The sequence below is a fragment of the Mchenga conophoros genome, linkage group LG5 (assembly GCF_057382185.1).
Source record: "Mchenga conophoros isolate Kocher_MC1m ecotype Shallow Benthic linkage group LG5, M_conophoros_male_GT1.1, whole genome shotgun sequence".
NCBI classification, from domain to species: domain Eukaryota; kingdom Metazoa; phylum Chordata; class Actinopteri; order Cichliformes; family Cichlidae; genus Mchenga; species Mchenga conophoros.
Window position 1 is genome coordinate 33,223,441 of NC_140530.1, and position 20,292 is coordinate 33,243,732.

General features: G+C 40.4%; 1 protein-coding gene across 1 annotated transcript in view; it reads right to left on the reverse strand.

Moving 5' to 3' along the window:
* tafa3a (TAFA chemokine like family member 3a) overlaps positions 1-20,292 on the reverse strand; it is a 120,558-nt gene that overhangs the window by 42,804 nt on the left and 57,462 nt on the right. The window contains exon 2 of the mRNA XM_085275012.1: positions 11,462-11,574. Within this exon, the coding sequence (XP_085131138.1) occupies positions 11,462-11,573 (112 nt within the window). The 5' untranslated portion in view covers position 11,574. The remainder of the gene's footprint in view (positions 1-11,461; positions 11,575-20,292) is intronic.

Consider the following 20,292-nt stretch of genomic DNA (forward strand, 5'->3'; position numbering starts at 1 on the left):
GTCAGACTCCAAACGCCGCCATGGCCAAGACCAAAGCGCTTTCGAAGGACACCAGGAAAAGTATTGTAGACCTGCACCAGACTGGGAAGAGTGAACCTACAATAGGCAAGCAGCTTGGTGTGAAAAAATCAACTGTGGGAGCAATCATCAGAAAATGGAAGACATACAAGACCACTGATAATCTCCCTCGATATGGGGCTCCACGCAAGATCTCATCCCGTGGGGTCAAAATGATCATGAGAACGGTGAGCAAAGATCCCAGAACCACACGGGGGGACCTGGTGAATGACCTGCAGAGAGCTGGGACCAAAGTAACAAAGGTAACCATCAGTAACACACTACAACGGCAGGGAATCAAATCCCGCAGTGCCAGACGTGTTCCGCTGCTGAAGCCAGTGCATGTCCAGGCCCGTCTGAAGTTTGCCAGAGAGCACATGGATGATACAGCAGAGGATTGGGAGAATGTCATGTGGTCAGATGAAACCAAAGTAGAACTTTTTGGTATAAACTCAACTCGTCGTGTTTGGAGGAAGAAGAATACTGAGTTGCATCCCAAGAACACCATACCTACTGTGAAGCATGGGGGTGGAAACATCATGCTATGGGGCTGTTTTCCTGCCAAGGGGACAGGATGACTGATCCGTGTTAAGGACAGAATGAATGGGGCCATGTATCGTGAGATTTTGAGCCAAAACCTCCTTCCATCAGTGAGAACTTTGAAGATGAAACAAGGCTGGGTCTTCCAACATGACAATGATCCAAAACACACCGCCCGGGCAACAAAGGAGTGGCTCCGTAAGAAGCATTTGAAAGTCCTGGAGTGGCCTAGCCAGTCTCCAGATCTCAACCCCATAGAAAATCTGTGGCGGGAGTTGAAAGTCCGTGTTGCTCGGCGACAGCCCCAAAACATCACTGCTCTCGAGAAGATCTGCATGGAGGAATGGGCCAAAATACCAGCTACTGTGTGTGCAAACCTGGTAAAGACCTATAGTAAACGTTTGACCTCTGTTATTGCCAACAAAGGTTATGTTACAAAGTATTGAGTTGTATTTTTGTTATTGACCAAATACTTATTTTCCACCCTGATTTACTAATAAATTCTTTACAAATCCTACCATGTGGATTCATGGATTTTTTTTTTACATTCTGTCTCTCACAGTTGAAGTGTACCTCTGGTGCAAATTACTGACCTCTGTCATCATTTTAGGTGGGGGAACTTGCACAATCGGTGGCTGACTAAATACTTTTTTGCCCCACTGTATATATATATATATATATTAGGGGTGCAACGATATTCGTATCGATATTGAACCGTTCGATACAGTGCTTTCGGTTCGGTACGCATATGTATCGAACAATACAACATTTGTAATTTATTTTATCAATTTTCCTTCTGACGATGCTGTCTGTGTTGAGCGCTCAGTGAATCTGTGTTCGACTACTCTGCCTAGGCTGCACTGTCGCAGATCCACTGAGCGCTCAACACAGACAGCATAGTCAGAAGGAAGAGCGCAGGGCAAGCTAGCGAGACAGAAGTTAAGCTCTCCTTGCAACAGGCAAATTGAACGTCATTCAGATCTGGCGTTTGGAATTATTTTGGTTTTCATGTGACGTATGACCCTGAAGGTAAGCGAGTCATGGACTAAAGTAAAACAGTATGTTGAATGTGCCATGCAATGCTCAATTACATTGGTGTGAACTAGTGTGTTAGCGCAGTTAGCTCGTTAACGTGTTGGCCGTCTAGCCCCATGCACGGAGCGATCGGCGGTAGCTCGTTAACGGAGATTTGCCGTGTTGTGTAGTTGAGGTCATTTCAACGAGATTAAAAGTTATGACAAATCAGACTATGAGGCAAAAAGAAAGTGCAGCTTTATGGTTTCATGGACAAAAGAATTTCTGTGGCTGCAATATGATGAGCTAAATAACCAGGGCTGCACATAAGTGGTCCGCAGGTGCGCATTCGCTGTCAAAATAAAAAACACGCACAAGGGTTAGGGTTAAATTTAAAAACTGTACTTTTGAGTTAAAATATATATTTATAATTTTAATAAATGACAAATTAAAAATGCATGAACATTTTTTGTATCGAAAAAATATCGAACCGTGACACCAAAGTATCGAACCGAACCGAACCGTGAATTTTGTGTATCGTTGCACCCCTAATATATATATATATATATATATATATATATATATATATATCACACACACACACATCGTATTGGGTGAACAAGTTTGAATTTCCCTATGTTCTTCAGCAAGTTGCACCTTGACCAGAAACTTTTGGTAACTATCAACAAGCTTCTGCCATAATTCTGGCTGGATATTCGGCCATTTGGGGTTCATTTTAACATTAGAACCGCCAAGGGGGTCATTTATACCCGTACTGGTGGTTCTATTGTTAAACTGGTTATGGGTTAAAAATAGGTTGAAATACAGGAGGTCACTGTCATGTTGAATGTCCATGTGTACTTTCAGTTGAGCTTAAAGGTGTCAATTTTGGAGCAGGGGCTTCGTTCTTTGTCAGTGCCGTCTCTGTCTATGACAATAAAAAAAAATTGCTTTATTGTCAACAGCAGTTTCCAGTACATAGTTCCTTGGACTTTCCCACTGTTCTGAGTATTGGTCAATCTAATCAATGCTGTAAAACAAAATTATTTTATGCTAGCGAAGATCTTATTAAGTTAAATGACAATGTACAGTTTTTAAGTATTTGTATTCATTTGACCCTCTTGACCTTGTGGATTAGAGGAAATCTGAAATAAATTTTCGTTTTTTAAAGTCAATAAAGATGTAAGCTATACAATTATCCCAACTTGGAAAGACAGTTCAAAGAAATCATTAAAAGCCCATAATTACACTCTTAATGGGCTATCATGGGTATGTAAACTTCTGACCATAACTGTATTTTTAATACGCTCACAATTACGTAACATATTATAAAATAGATATTTAGACATCTAACACATTTGGTGCTCTTTTCACACTGTAGGTTATCTAAATTTGCAGGCCTTTTCACGCATAGAATTGATGCTTACAGTCTAGACAGTTATTTTGGCATCCATGTGAGAGAGCACTAAACAAATTTACTTTACACAGACCCTTAGATGTGAGCAATATGTAGATTAAGAGTATAGTTTGAGTGGTTTGATGATCGTAACAGAATTTGGGGGAAAATGTTTTATTTTATAGTATAACAGTCATTTATATTTTTAGAACAGACAATAAGAATAATCACATAAGCAAAAACAAAAATTGTCCTTTAACACTATGTCCTGTACTAATGCAACAATGCTACAATTCCCAACTATCATGCTTGAACTTTGATTCCTCTGTGTATGTGAATAAAACTATTGATATTCTCTCAGCACATACAGTGTCCCCTTGTTCCCCTCTGTCAGCTACACAACCACACACACAGAGGATAGAACCAAGGCCACACACAGCCACTCACGGCTCATCTATAGCTGCCATTCAGATGTGTATAGCAGAGGACGTTTGATGGTTTTCTAATCTCAGGACCTGCCACTGGAAGATGGGGCGAGCTGACCCCTGTCATCCCCACAGTGCATCTAAAACAGCCCCACATCTCCATCTCAATCTCCCTCTGCTTACTACCTCCCCACCATTGTGTTGTCCACCTGCTCTCCAAATGTCAGGACAAATGCTCCACTGCCGCATCCCCGCACATCCCCAGGGTGGGGATGACCTGTTCCTCAGCCGCTTCGTATAATGTCATGCTATCTCTGGGCAAGGGTTCCACACTGACCTGATGTGGACTGTGCAGAAGGCTAATGAATACTACCACACACCAACACAGACCCAGATACAGTAAATTTACTGCATTACAGGTTTTTATACAAGTCAGGAAATTGGAATAGATACATATGATGAAGTCTCAAAATGAAGAAAAAATATGACACAGAAAAATCCACTTGATCCTTTTGGTGGACTCAAATCAATTCCAAGGAGACCTGTATTTAAAATACACTGATATTATGACAAGATATAGCAGTCTCTGGATTAAACAGCAATTAGTCCAATGCATTCTGCAGCACTAAAGATTAGCCAATTGGCAAAAGGGCAGGACTAATGCTGGCGTCAAGCAGTTCTGCTGTATAATATTTTAACTTGCCAGTGCTAGTTAACTCTGGCACAGGTTTAACAATTTTTGCTTTGCGTGATCCGTTCTGGAAATTTCCAAGAAAACCTGCACTTTGATGTGCCTATTCATCAGTCTTAGCTAAAAATTCTGTTTAAGTCAACCTGATATTTGTCTTTCGTTTTAAGTGGGAGAATCGAATCCCCTCTCTGGGATTGGGGAGCTCAAAAACAAAACAACAAAAAACCAAAAAATGTAACCACATTAGCAGCAATTTGTTAATTTAATAAACTATTTTTTTTCCCAAAATCATAAATATTTCTCTCGCACCTTGATCACTGGTTCTAATCACATTTAATGGACCACTTTTATGTTTTTAAAAAAAAGAAAAAAAGAAAAAAAATTATGTTTTATTTCATTATTTAGCTATTGTCTAGTCCACGTTTTAAAAGGGTTTTACCTCACTGTCAGTTTGCCATCATTAAAAAAAAAAAAAACTTTAAGCCTAAATATAGCTATTCTTATTTGTACTCATTTGTATCTTTAATCCATGGGTGTTTGACATTTTTAGAACGTCTCCTGGGACTTAAAATGCAATTACAATTTTTGCACTATGTCATCAAAATTTAAAGTATGCCAGCTGAACAGAAACACATTTATACATGCGGCAGGCCACACAGGCAATGAAAACTTGCATTCAGTGAGCATTTTTCATTCAAGCGGCTGGGTGCATCTTTGAGTATGGTTTTCACTTCTTATTATAAAGAGTGTGTGTGTGTGTGTGTGTGTGTGCGTGTGTGTGCGTGTGCGTGTGTGTGTCAGTGTGTGTGTAAGACAGAGAGAGTGTGTGTGTCTATGGAGGATACTGTTTATTTATGGATTTTTATATATTTTTACAAATCTATAGCATCAACACATTGTTAGGGCTGAAGATATTGAACAATAATAGAATTTAGACCAGCAAAACTAATATTATGCTGCTCTAAAGTTAGCTAAGTGAAGTTACTTGGAAGGTCTTGTCAAAAATGTATTTATATCAAAGGGAACAATTTTAATAATAAACATGAATATTACCATTTTGAGGTATTTTAACAGTTAAGAAGACTAATCCATATCTCATCAAGAATATTTGAATACGAATATCTTTACAACACTGTATTCACTTTTTCATGCAGTCTTCATTAGCAGCCACAGTGGAAGATAACTTTATATTTATTTTCACTTTCAGTGTTTTTTGCTTATTTGGTGATCTGTGGAAATGGGAATACAGAGAGAAGAATGAATGAGTTAAGTATAAACCAAAGAGACATGCACAGGATAAAACAACTTTTTCAATAATCAAGCTATTTCATTTTAATATTTCTTCTACTGTGAAGAAAAAAAAATCACTGTTCAAAACACAATGACTAAATCTACCCCAAGGCTATTCAAAGTTGGATAGTAACAAATTATATTATTTTGAGTTTCTAAAATGATCTAAGCCTTTAAACACTAAGAAAAAGCGCTCTGCTGCCGCCTGATTCTCATCAAGATCCATCAAGCATGAAAAGCTCTTTTTCATAGTCTTCCTTCCCTCCAGGCTGGCACAGGAAAACAAGTCTAATTTATCTAGTAAGCATATTTTAATTCATAATTTGTATTAATGTGACACATCCTAATATATCTTTTTTCCAGAAATTATTCTGATGGGGACAGTGTGGGGAACAAAAACTTTTTTGTTGGATTCTGCCATTAATTTGGGAAAGAGTGAAAAAAGTTGAAACCAATTTGCATAGAATACAAAAAAAATCCCCCAAAGCATAAAAATCAGCTCGAGAACGAACCATTAGAGTGCATCACGCAGTTTTTAGAAAGTCTCCACCATAAGCAAATATGGAAATATTCTACTCTATTCAAATGAGAGCCAGTGCAGTTTCATCTTATTAATAAGGCGGCATGGCCCCTTGTGTGCATGTGAATATAGAACCGGAGTGTAAAGCTGATCCCCGAAGTCATTTTGCAATTTGTGTAGTTATCCATGAGCCATGTGGCTTAATGCTTGATATTTTAAAATCTAGCAAAGTTTACGACCTGTAAACAGCACTGCTTAGAGCGTTTTCTTTTCCCTCTCTCAACGAGTGGGAGCTGCTGCCATGTTGCATCGCACAGCCTCAGTGGGAAATGTGTTTTTCACGCCTGTTTTCCTCTCTCCTACATTTCCCCTCACAGACACTGACCAACAATCCACAAAGAGCTTCATTCCTGCTTTTTAAATGAGACAGATTGAGCTGCTGTTAAAAAAAAGTGTCCAAGCATCTAAATAGCTGAGTAATGAGGCTCCCATTTGACCAGGCCACAACATCAGTCTAAATCCTATCGATGGGACCAAAACAAATTGTAAAGCCGAAAGGTAGTTGTTATCACGCTGGTTCTCTCTCTCTCTTGCTGGACCACTCTTCTTCTTCTAGCGCCATCTCTCGCCCTTCATCTCCCTCTCCACTCTTTCATGACCGGCTAATGAATGTAGATAGTGCTTTGGGGGATGCAGTGGTCTTATTACAGGGGTTATGTGTGCACGCTGTAAACTCAGCATGCTCCAGTCAGGCAATGGTGAAAGGTTCAATTGCTTTGGCAAAGCCCCCACTTCAGTAAACAGAAGGGCTAAAGAGGTTTGTTTATTGGGCGCACCTTGGCTTGACCTCTGTAGCTCAGGGAGAGGCTACGTGATTACAGAAGTGTCAGCGCAGCCTGGGCAGAACAGGCCAGACTACTTTCATTGGCCCTCTCTCTCTCCTAATAAATCACAGGAATAAGCACACAAACCACATGAGTGGGACAAATGCAAAAACAATGAGAGTTCAATGTAAGCCTGATGATTTAATGGTTTATCCACCATGTTTGCGCTCAAACTACTTGGATTTGGTGTTCTACTGTCAGTCTACAGAGATATATACAGAACATATTGATTGGAATGATTAGTTTATTACACGAGTAGGCAAAAAGGCAAGCTGTCCTGATGCTCACTCCAAAACAGAAACAATATGAAACATGGCTAAAGTATGTGGACATTTTGACCACAGCAAAGGCAAAGAAGTAATTTCCTGAAGGAATTAAGTTGTTAAGTGTCACCTAGTTTTTCTAATTATAATAAATATTTGACAAAGTCAGCTGTTAGGATTCAGTTATAGGGTTGAAATGATTTAGATAATTATTATCATTACAGATCACCTAAAACACATCCAATTCTGCTGCTGTGCTCCAGCTTTCACCCTTTGCTTGCTCGGGTAAGTTCTCCACACTCTGGACTCTGTTCAGTTCATCCCCCAACCGCTCTGCACAGCCAGAGCAGTGAAAATAATAATTTGTTATTTTAACTCACTATACCTTCCTACATATTTAATTCATCAGTCACATATCATTAGTTCTGACTCATATTATAACAGCCTTCACATCAAAATGTGTGTAAACAGGCCTGCTGAGTGCAGCATTTTACATTGATTCTATTGGGGTGAAAATGACTGATGTAGTTTCCCCATACACCTCAAAATTAACTATACGGCAAATAAATCCATTTTAGGAAAAATCATGAAATGAGAGGTGATCGGGTTATATACACTATGTATTTATGTTATTATGTGTAGCTTGTGGTTTCAGTTTATCTGAAAGATGTTGGGTGAGGTAAGCCTGTGCAGACCAGTCAAAGTCAGAGCACCTTTCCTTTATGGGCCTTTGTGCATGGTCATGATTAACCAGGAAAAGCCCTGTCCCGCACTGCTGTCACAGAGCTAAAAGCACATTATCGTACATCACAATGTGTAAATAATTCTTTATGAGTACCGGGGGTCTTTGTTCAAACAATGAAAAATGTGAAACGCCAAAGCACACAGAAGAGTATGGAAAGGTATGTAGCGTTTGTCCATATATTGTATTTTATCTTTTATGCTCCATATTTTGGAATGTTCCATATTTTATTTCATATTTCTTGAGGAAAAGCTGGTGAGACTGCTTTCCACTCTTGCACATCATGTATTTCACATTGTATTTGTTTTGAATGTTGTGTGTTCACAGTTGAAAAATTATATTTTTATTATGTTTAGTTGTTTTATTTTATTATGTCTGATTGTTCAGTTGATGTTGGTGCAGTTATATACAATGCACTTAAAATATAAAGTAAAAATGATTTAAGACGCAATACAATATCACTGGTTGTGTAATGGAAATGTGTTTTATAGAACACTTAATCTATTATAGTGAAATAAGTAAATGTGAATAATGCTGGTTTTGTCAAGGGTAGTGTCGTGGATGAGAGAAGGAGGACCCAAACGCTGGACTCACAGGCAGGTAGGTGAAGGTGGATGTTTATTGCCGAAGGAGTGAGCAAACGGTACAGAGGGAGGAAATGGCTGGCTGACTGAATGAACCCCCCCCCCCCGCTAAGGCCGGCACCCGACGGCCAAAAGAACGAAAAACCAGAACAGGGCGGGCGGAGGGGGCCCAGGACGGAGGGACGGAGTCCACACAGAGACAGTTCAGGAGGGCGGCCACGTGGAAGGCAGCAGTGACCACTGAGCCGGTCCGGTGGGCGGCTGCGGCGGTCGAGACGAGACAGTTCAGGGAGCCGACCGTGCGGACGGCAACGGCGGCGACGTGGACACAGTTCGGGAGGCCGACCGTGCGGACGGCAACGGCGACGATGACAGCGCTGGTCCGGGGGCCGACCGTGCGGAAGGCGACGGCGGCCACCCAGGCGAAGGCGGTCCGGGGGCCGGCCGCGCGGAAGGCAGCGGCGGCGGCTCTCCAGTGTCAGGCGTACTGGCCGAGGCCCGGTGGGCACAGGACCAGTCGAGACGGGACCAGTCAAGGCGGGACCAGGCGAAGCACAGGCTGAGGCCGCAGCAGACGAAGGCTCTGAGGCCGCAGCAGACGAAGGCTCTGAGGCCGGGCCGGGCGTGGGTGCAGCCGAGGCCGGGCCGGGCGTGGGTGCAGCCGAGGCTGAGGCCTGACCAGTCGAAGTTGAAGCCTCTGGCTGGAGACAGGCCGGGCCAGCGGGTGCGGAAACCCCTGGCTGAGGAGCGGCCGGGCCAGCGGGTGCGGAAACCCCTGGCTGAGGAGCAGGAGAGCTCACAGCTGGCTCTGGGTGCTGTGGCTGCAGGTCCGGGAACCGAACAGGATAGTGTACGGGCGACTGGGAAACAGGCGAATGCTCCGGTGCAGCTGAGGCAGCAGGTGGGGGAACGTGGCGTCTCCGAGGCCCGCCCAGAGCCAGGCGAGTCCCCTCGAAGACGTGCTCTCTCTCCGCGAAGAGCCGCTGTTTTCCCCGAAGCCCCTCCGTCCAGCGAAGGAGCGCTGCCTCCTGCCGCTCGAAAAGTTCAGGGTCCGCTGGGTCCACAACGCGTGGTCGGGTCATTCTGTCAAGGGTAGTGTCGTGGATGAGAGAAGGAGGACCCAAACGCTGGACTCACAGGCAGGTAGGTGAAGGTGGATGTTTATTGCCGAAGGAGTGAGCAAACGGTACAGAGGGAGGAAATGGCTGGCTGACCGAATGAACAAAGGGCTGGCTGACCGAATGAACAAAGGACTGACTGACTGGACATACAGACGACATTGACATCAGACATACATCATTAATGACCCGACATTGAATGGGTAGAACAGAGGGCTTAAATACACAGACTGGTGATAATGATGATAATGAGAGACCGGTGAGTACACAGCTGAACATAATGAACTAATGATAATGGGAAGAGGACGGAACATAATGCACATGGACCAAGGCTAACACAATAAAACAGGAGGTGAAGCAGACAGAATATAAACAGTGAACATGAACTAAGAATACTGGGTCAAAGACCCAGAAACCCTGACAGGTTTAGGACACAGGAACACAAAGTTAGATGTGGTGGAGCTCTCTATACTGATTTAAAAAGTTGAATGATTACATTTTACTAAAACATATACCTTAAGTTAACAAGAAAATATTCAATAGCTGTGCACCAATGAATGATGAATCAAATTATTAATCTAGCAATAGCAAAGTCAAAAAACAGGTTGACATACAGTTATATTTTCCATATTTATCAGCCTCTGTTTTTGATTTGATTTGATTTGAACATACACAGACAAGGTATGTAGTGCAATCCATTTGTGACATATAATATGTACAGTCTCCTTGTGTAGTCCATCCTGTTTTGGCTCTATCAAAGTCTTTTGCTGGTTATATGTTTTCAGCTAACATGGAGCTGTTTCCCTCAAGCCACTGTGTGCTGTTTGTCCTCCAGTGGAATAAGGCTCATTATCTCAATGTGTAGTCACAGTTTCTACTGTTACGCCCAGGGATCAGGCCATCTCTCCATTAAGGAAAATCGCTTTGAAAGGTCTTGTCCTCTGCTTCAAACACACACACACACACTGAGACGCATGCATGCACTTAGTGTACTGGTATTACTTTTTTCCATTTGATGCTTGACTTACAAGACTGCTAAACTGTTGAATTTTAATGTGCACAAAACACAACCTTAAAGTACATCTTTGCCTTGCTGTTTAGAAGCCAAGAAAGTTGAACAAATCATATCAATTTCTTTTTAAAAAGTCATTGAGATGAAATGTGACCACAACATGTGACTGAGCTATAAGGAATTGGGTCTGACATGCTGTGACTGGGGTACCAATTTGGTCAGAATGGATCCACTGAAAGCACTCAACTGTAATCCTTCCACATCAGAAAACACATCAGGTGTTATATTTTTGGGGGGAAATGTTAGCCCATCATAGCAAGTAAAATAGAAACTTAAAGCGATGATTTACAGCTCAGAATAAAAATTTAATAACACAATATGCATGCATAATTCCTAACAGGTACTGGTATAAATCCCTGGGAAGTAAATTACAAAGAAGTGTATGCAGGGAAATTTATTGGCTTCTCTCAATAATCATTACAATCTACTTAACTAGACATTTCAAGGACAATGTGAGCACAGTGATAGCATGTGTTAGTTTTTGTTCTAACTGAGCATGAATCGCCTTTAAATATGTATTCTGCTGGTGTGTTTGTCACAGTCTGCTGCTCCTGGTTTTTGCTTTTCTGCCCATCTTGAAGTCAAACAAGCTCATTATTTTCAAGAAAAATCATTTCACAAGATTTTGCTGGCTTTTAATGGGATAATACAGTGACTATATGCTTTCCTGAGTTCCTTCACTACAGAGGTTGCTCAGACATAGTAACAGACTTTATTTGTTCTGGGCATCCTGCCCAGAACATCCTGCTGTGTGTGTGTTTCTGAGTTTCTGTATAGTATGAATGAACAATGATTTATGAAAGATAGCACTCTGTTCAGCCACTGGTCAATGCGAAACTAATGAATGGAAGGACATGCAGTGTACCTATGTGGCTCCTATGTGACGATGCACTGGTCAGCTGTCCCCAGAGAGACACCATACAGACGGTCAGCAGCAGCGCCCTTCCGTACATGCTCTGTAGGTCCCTCTCCTGCATTCTGGAAAAACAGGACAACAAAATCAGGAGTTAGCCATATTTGCATAATATGAACACCCAGATATACAGTCTGGCTCATTTCAATTCAAGGACACAAATTCCCATAGCTATGACTTGGCAGTCACAGGTGGAATCTACTGAGTTTTAACTGGATTAACTCAAACTAAACCAACCCACACAAACAAAATCAATCTACCAGTATCTATTCATGTGTTTGAAAATGCATAAAATTCAAAATTTAATTATTTCTCTTGAATTGAGTTGTGCTGATGAGCTTTGGATCAGTAGGAAATATACACACCTTGTCAAAGTTCAGTTATTTCTTGGTTTTTTGGAAATGCATGCTGTTTTCCCATTGGTTCCATGTAGTGGGACACAACAAGCACAACTGCTTTGTATTTATTTATTATTGAATAAATTCACACAGGCACATGAAAACAAGGAGACTGTTTTCAAAGGACTGATTAATTAATATCATATCTATAAAAACAGAGGTTTTGGCAGTTTGCTAGTGTGGTGTTAACACAATTGTGCAGACGTCCCAGCAAATGTATCCAAAGGTCAAATGGTGCAATGCTCAGAGAAACTGAGAAAAACCCAACAGCTCCAAAAATTCATGACAGTACAATTTGAAACAGATCAAACAAAGACCTCTAGAAGGAGATAGCACAGTTTAGGTTTACAAATCTGCACATGAACAAACCACAAGACTTCTAGATCAATGTTCTTTGGACTGATGAGATCTAAGTGGCGATGTCTGACATCGTGGCATGTTTGGTGAAAACCAAACACAGCATATCAGCACAAACACCAAATACCAGCTGTCAAACACGGTGGTGGAGGGGTTTGGGTTTGCTTTGCAGCCACAGAACCCGGACACCTTGCAGTTACCTAGTAAACTGTGAACTCCTCCGTACGCCGTATTCTAGAGTCAAATGGGGGGTCATCTGTAAAACAGCTAAAGCCTAGCTGAAACTTGGTCATGCAACAGGACAATCACAATCAACAAAAAAGCAAATCCACAAGAAAATGGATAAAAAAAGAATCAATGGTTCAGTCACAATCCAGATCTCACCCAAATGAATTCCTGTGCCTCTTGAGAGATCTATGCAAATTAATGCCCACAAATCTCAGTGACATAAAGCAGTTCTATAAAGAACAGTAAAAATTCCTCCATAGTACTGTGAGAGGCTGATCATTATAAAGAAAACAATTACTTAAATCTACTTCTACTTGGCTCTTAAATCATTATTCATTATTTAATTTTTCACAGGACTGCAAAGAGTCCTGGACAAAGAAATTCACTGGTCCTGAGGTTTCCTCTCTGTAGTAGTCAGACAAGTAGTTTTCATTTTTGTTTGTAGTTTGGTTTGGTTTAGACAACAAAACTGCTTAGTCAGGTAAAGGAAAATAATTTGGACACAATCAGGTGAATAGCTGTAAAATCTACAACATTTCCACAAAGCTTGTGCTGTCGTCACCACCACATTTCAACTTATTACATTACACTTGCACTGACATTTGAATCTGTGAAACCAGGATGATAGTATCAGTAACTGTATCAGCTAACTGCCAAACCACCGATTTGTGCACAATAACCTTAAAGCAGGTATCTCAAAGTCATTAGTGCTCATGCTACACTGCATGGAAACATGAAAAATGAAAACTACACTTTTCCCTTTATATGAAAAAATGTTCATATTCAATGAACCATCTATTTACATTTACGGTCCGATGGGCTTCCTGAGATGTTTTCAGAAGAGCAAGTACAATGTTAAAGTACGTCTCATAACCAGAGATGGGCAGTAACGCATTACAAGTAATGCGTTACTGTAATCTGATTACTTTTTTCAAGTTACGAGTAAAGTAAGAGATTACTATTGCAAAAACGGTAATTAGATTACCGTTACTTTCCCGTAGGAACGCTGCATTACTGCATTACTAAAACCATGATTTATTTGTGAGAATGTCTCATGACAGTGATGTAAGCGAGTGCAACATTCGTGGCAACAGCTGTGTGCAGATCAAGAATGGATAATATATTGAGTGCGGGAGAGAGTATGACCGTGCAGCGTTTAAAGCGTGGAAGTACTGACCTTACTTTGAGTTTGATTCCATAAAAAGTGACAAAAACATTAGTGTCCGTTGTGCGTGGGAAGAAAAACTCTTTTTACAGCGAAAAAAAACCCCTAAAGTTCCAAGCAAGCACCACGTAACGGGAAATTCACAGAGAAACTCGCAGATTCTTCAACTGACCGCTGCGGCACACCTGCACCAGGGCAAACCTCCACCTACTCCACTCCTGCTTTACAGGTGAAAATAGAGCAACAGGACCGCTAGTCTTTGATTTTATTTATTTTCTGCTGTGTTGCACTTGCATCTATTTGAAAGACTGAGTGTAAACACAAAAAAATATATTATTTTAAATATTTTATTTTATGTGCTGGAATGTGCGGAAAATAGGTTTAAATGTTAAACAAATTTCTTCCAGTCAGAGAATGTTGCATGTAATTAAACTTTAGCTTGATGCATAAAGTTAAAAGATTAAAACTAATAAAAAAAGTTTTAAAAAGAGACTTTTTCATTTGATTACATTTTGTATGATGGATTATGCAGAAAAAGTAGAATTGGGCTGAAAGATCTATCGCTTTATTACCTATTCAGGTTGTAAATCGTGTTTTTAAAAAGTAACTAAGTAACTAAATAATTAATTACTTTTGAAAATAAGTAATCAGTAAAGTAATGGGATTACTTTTGGGGGGAAGTAATCAGTAATTAGTTACTGATTACTTTTTTCAAGTAACTTGACCAACACTGCTCATAACATCCACATCCCAGGAAATTAAACAAAAAGTAGCATTTAACCTCTTTATCATTCATTGAACTTTCCATACACTTCAGTATGTTAATACTGACATCAACATGCAATATGTTTGATACCCCTCCCTTAAAGCTAATGAATAAGCTGAGGGAACTCCAGGATAACAAGTGATAAAGGGAAAGAAGCAAACAAACAAACTTAAGAATCTTTTTGTCCTTTTTGTGCATTAGCCATTAGCTTCAAAACTGCAGTAGCTTATAAAACATCTCTGAAAATAGTCATTTTGTAAAAACATAATAAATTCTGTAAGCCTCTGCAACAAAGCCCAGATCAGTTTGCTGTATCACTACCTCGTATGACTGAGCCTATAATTTCAAAGTCATATTCACTTGTGAACACCTCTGGGGTTCATGTATTAAATTATTGTGTTTTATTTCACCAAAAGCTCAAGTGATGTGCAGTCCAATGATATGGAGCTGCAGATGTAGAATTTAGATGAAATTGCAACAGATGGATTCAGTAATAATTTCACAAAATTCACAACACCAGTTCTGGAGCGACAAATGAAGTATTTTTTTCTCTCTTCTCTCCCTACTTCCTATCTGTGAGTGTTGCTATTTGTGTGGTCTGTCTTACAATGCTCGGCTCAGTAAAATTTGTGTACTTTCAGATGATTGTTGTCCTGCAATACTCTCCATCTTCATCTGAGAGGCCCATGGAGAGTGGAACAATCAGCGGCTCGTCTTACTGCCAACAGAGCTGGCCTCCTCTCTCATGAGAAAGCAGCCGCAAATCGCAGCTCTGCTTTGAACTCTGTTCCAGTGCAGCAACTCAAATTAGTAAAATGCTTGGTTTCGTGCAAAAAGATCAACCCTTGCTTATCTGGCAGAGTCTCACATACGAGGGAGATGTTTTACTGTGACTGCCTTTGTACTGCCAGCCAGAGCTGGTGAGATATTAACACGGCACTCTAATTCTGTACAGGCTCAGACAGCTGATGCAATCAAGATGTTAAAAGCACGTACAGACTGTAGAAAAACATAGACACAGTGTCTGTAATATCACCCATAAATTCATCAAGGGACTATTTGAAGTCTGGGGTTTAGGTTTATGTTGCTGCTGTTATTGGGATTATGTGAAACCAAAAAACAAGAAGCCTGCATGGATCTCAAGTGAGGCAAACAAGTGACATCGGGAACTAACTGTGTGGTGGGCTGAAGTACCTGTCAGTGCCTTTAAATACTATATATTATGTACCAAGTATACACAAACTCCATTATGAATTTTTTTTTAAAGTATAAAAAAACTGTAGCAACTTTTAATGAGTTACTAAATGCATTTAAATCAGCTTTCCACAGGCTTCCACACTCAACCCGATATACCACGTGAACTTGTGTGACTTCCACAAGACATTAAATAACAGATACACACCGTTGCATCCTTTGTAATTTAAGGGCTTGATTTGATCTTTTACTTTGCTCGGCGGGGACTGACGAGTTAAATTAACTCCCACAGAGTCTGAAAACTAATTTTCACCTGTACTCTCAGACGTTTGGTGCAACACTAACACATACCGCCTCCAACATTAGACCAGATGAAGTGGTAACATGATTAAAAAATATTTCTTCACTTCTTTGGTCTGCTGGGGCAAAGTAGAGATCACTACTAGAAAAACACCACTTGTAATGGACTCCATCTCATTGTTAGTTTACCAATTTATTCCATCCCTGTTTATCTAAAAAAAAAAAAGTACTAGACTCACATTGAACATTTCAGCGTCTTACTCTTATTTTACTTATTTGCGATTTGTTCCAACAAGAAAGCTGATCTGACAGCTGAACTCCAGAAATAATTGGAATTTGAGAGCACGCCACTGTGCTTTATGAAAATGAAATGTCTGTGACGGCAGAGTTTTGGTTTGGAGCTGCTAGGATGTCAGGTTTTATTCCAAATCTAAATCTATTTTAGCACATTATACTCCAATTTCCATCTTGCGTCTGTAGTGTTCAGGTGGCTTATTGGAGCTGGTTAACAAGAAAATTATTCCACCTGACTGATGTGGCGCTGAGACCAGGTGGCTCATCACAAAATGCCCTGAATGAGGTGGAATTATTTTGGGGACACATTAAGGCAGATTTTTACATGATGGAAACACACATACACATGTTGTGTTGATCAGTTTGGATGCACCCAACAAGTCTTTTCCAACCTTTGCACCTCATCTCATAAGTTATGGCTGCAGTAATAATAAGCTTGGTAGGTGCATTCCTGAAATAGACTCCAAACTCTCAATGCCAACTGAATAAAAAATTGAAACGTGTTATTTCACACGACTTTAATGATAATATACAAATAACTATACACACTGGCAGTTTGCTCGTGTGGTGCATTGTAAATGTATAGTATGTGTGAATAAAATTAAATACTATTTTCCAGCAGTCTTTTGTGATGTCTTAATTTCATTTATTAATATCACAATGATACAATGATTAAAATTTATTTGCCAGCGATCCTTCACCATTGGCCAAGATAGAGTACACCCCAGATAGGTCACAAATCCATCGTAGTTCTAAAACAGAGAGACAAACAACCACACACTCATACATCTCCAACTATGGCCAATTTAGATTAGATTAGATTAGATAGAACTTTATTAATCCCTCGGGTGGGTTCCTCTGGGAAATTCGATTTCCAAAAAAGCACAGCACCGACAGAAGCTACAGAGTTACAGAATATTATATATATATATATATATATATATATATACACACACACACACACACACATATATAAATACAGAGACAATATAAATAAAATATACGAAGGGGATAAATAGAATAAATAGGAATAAAAAATAAAAATACAAGTGAATTGCACATTTCAAGTATTTATTCAAGTGTCTATTTAAAAGCACCAATTAACCAAACAATCATATTTTTTGCGTGCAGGAGGAAACTGGAGCAACCAGAGAAAACCCACGGGAGCAAAGAGAGAACATGCAAACTCCACACAGCAAGGATCAAACCTTCATGCTGTGAAGCAACAGCATAAAACCATGCTGGGCATTTTTTATTATTTATTATTTTTTGTTATTATTATTTTTCTTCATTATGCTGTATTATGGTTATCTTTTGTCTGTCTGTTTTGGAAAATGTGGATGGATGACTCACCATCTGCAGGCTAAACCCACAGGTACACATAAAGTAACCTGAACCTGAACCACTGGCGGGGGGGGGGGGGTTATAGCACAGGGCTCTGTAAATTTTACTGTCAAAAGACACATTTTTAAGCCACAATAAACATAAAGTCTGCATAGAAAATCAAAACATATTTAACCCTTATAGTGTCTGCTTATTTAAGGTATTTGTTATATATTTTTGGATTTGTGACAGAAGGACAGCAGTAAGAGTGTGACACTAGCAAGAGCAAGAAACAGTGACACTAACAAAAAGGCAGGAAGTCGAGCTCAGTGTGGTGCAGCTGAAAATTGTAGGATTTTTATTGGGAGTCACCAGGAGGGACAGGATTAGAAATGACTTTATCAGAGAGACAGATAAGGTTGAGCAGTTTGGAGACAAAGTGAGGACATACTAAGAGGAGGTGTTGAATATATGCTGGATAAAGATATGAAGCTTGGCTACAGTGAAGAAGGACACAAAGAGGACTGGTGTGGCAGAAGAGGATGCAAAGGACAGAGTGAGATCGTGGCAGATTGTACTGCAACTGAAAAAAAAGCTGAATTGATTATTTCAATTTTTTTTAAAGTCTATTAAAAAAACATTACCTGAGCCTAAACAAACTGTTACTTAACTGAAGATATAAATAACATGAAATCTTCCCAGCACTTATTGCTCCACAGAGCCCCCCCCCCTTCTGTTTTTGCTATGCCCTCTTGCTGTCTCTCCAGCTCTCAGGTGTTTGTGTAACTGGGGTTTCCAGTAGGCGTGGTCAGGGGCTGCAGCAGCTGTTTCATCACACCTGAGTGCCATTATCTCATCATCTGTAATACTTAAGGATAGACTTTTCCCCCACTTATTGCCAGATTGTTTAGGTAGCGATACATGGTAATGACAGGGTCTAAGCCTAACTATCTAGAATTGTCTCCTTGTGTGTGGTTCACCTTCTCATCTTCTCTCCCAGGAATTCCTTGGTTATGCTGCCCTCCAGTTTAACTGACACCTTGTGCACTCAGAATGCTGGAGTTTATCTCTCCAGTGCTGATGGCCGGATGAAGTCTCATGAAGCGTTGAAGCTTTCCATCCACTTGGTTCAGGAAACGCTTCATTTGCACACAAACCCCCCTGCTGTTCAAAACTTTTATTGTCGTGGCCTTTTAGCTGTCTTACAACAGTATCTGTGTATAATCACTACCAAAAACACTTTTTTTTAAAGTAAAACAAACAGAAGTCTATAAATGTCCATATGATTACAGTCAGTGTTTAAATAAATACAACAGGATACGAGACGTTTATGTTAAAACTGTTCCAATGTTTTAAAATGATGGGACAGGGATTGTGCTTTTGAATACTGAAATGACAAAAAGTAAGAAATAATATTTTCTTTCCACGCTGGTAGTTTTTCTTTTAGGTAATAACCTCTCCAGCTTTGGCAAAAACCCTTTCACATGGTACTGAGGAGGCAGGGGCGTACAAGTATCCCACAGCAAGCCTACAAAGGCTTGGATATATGCAACTGCATAGATGATACCCATAGATCAGGTGTTGTTGTACCCCAGTTGCTTGGCACACAGCAAATACTTTGCAAAGAAAACAAAAACACAACTGGTGAGTATTATAGTAGTAGCATACTTCATATACTTCAAGCATATTATGTCCATCCATCCATCATCAGTCACATCCCTTTTCCTTAAAGAAGCAACACTCAGAGAGCGCTTCATAAAAGCTTTCCTGGATATCTCAACACACGCGCCGAAGCCTCGGAACAATGCATCCCATCCCCATCCTCCATCTTGACTCAGACAAGCAAAATCTGTACGCTCTTTGCAAACTTACCTGCCTGCCCACTCATTTAAACACAGATTACAAACTGTCTTTGTTACCTAAACTCTACTTACTTCCATATTAAAGCACTAAAAATATCAGTCTGAGTCTGCCTTGGGATTTTTCATTTTTCTTTTTTTTTTCCCCCCCACCTCTCCCATTTGGTTCTTTTGCCATCAGAATTATTGTCTAAAGGCCAAGAAAGATGTCCAACGGATTTACTTTACCAAATGGACCATCCCAGCCTTGCCGTATTGGTCCATTTAATTGACCTTTGTTTTTATTGTTTATTTTATTTTATTTCACTTGCTACAAATGGGACAGACTGGGGGGAAGAAAATGGAGAAAGAACGAGAGGTGGGGAAAGAAAAACAGTGGAGAAGAGAAACGGTGATAAAGGGCAAAAAACAAAAACCAACAAAACAAACAGACAAAAAATACATATATCAATCACCTGGATCACCTCTTGAGAAAGGGGGCCCGAGCGAGCCCCAGGCTCCAGGCCCTAACAAGCAGCCAACAAGAGTGAGCCGGTGCGTACCTGAACACCCATCCCCGGACACCAAGAACCACCAATGCACCGATTTCTGCCACTAGCAGGGGGAGTGGTGGGGGGAGATAGGCCTCATAACTTGGAGGGCCTGAGATGTCCCTAGAGAGGTGGCGTCTGATACCCCACCTTACATATAGACACAGACAAACACAGATACGAACATCCATTCATTGCCATCATGCTCTCATATGCAAATACTCAGCACTCACCCAACGTGTAGGCACACACAAAGAGACACTGTACACACAAAAACACACCCCGAGCGTACTCTATACCACAGGTCTAGGTACCCTTGCCCCTAGAGGGGGAAACTGCACCCAGACCCAGGTAGTGTTACCCTCTTCC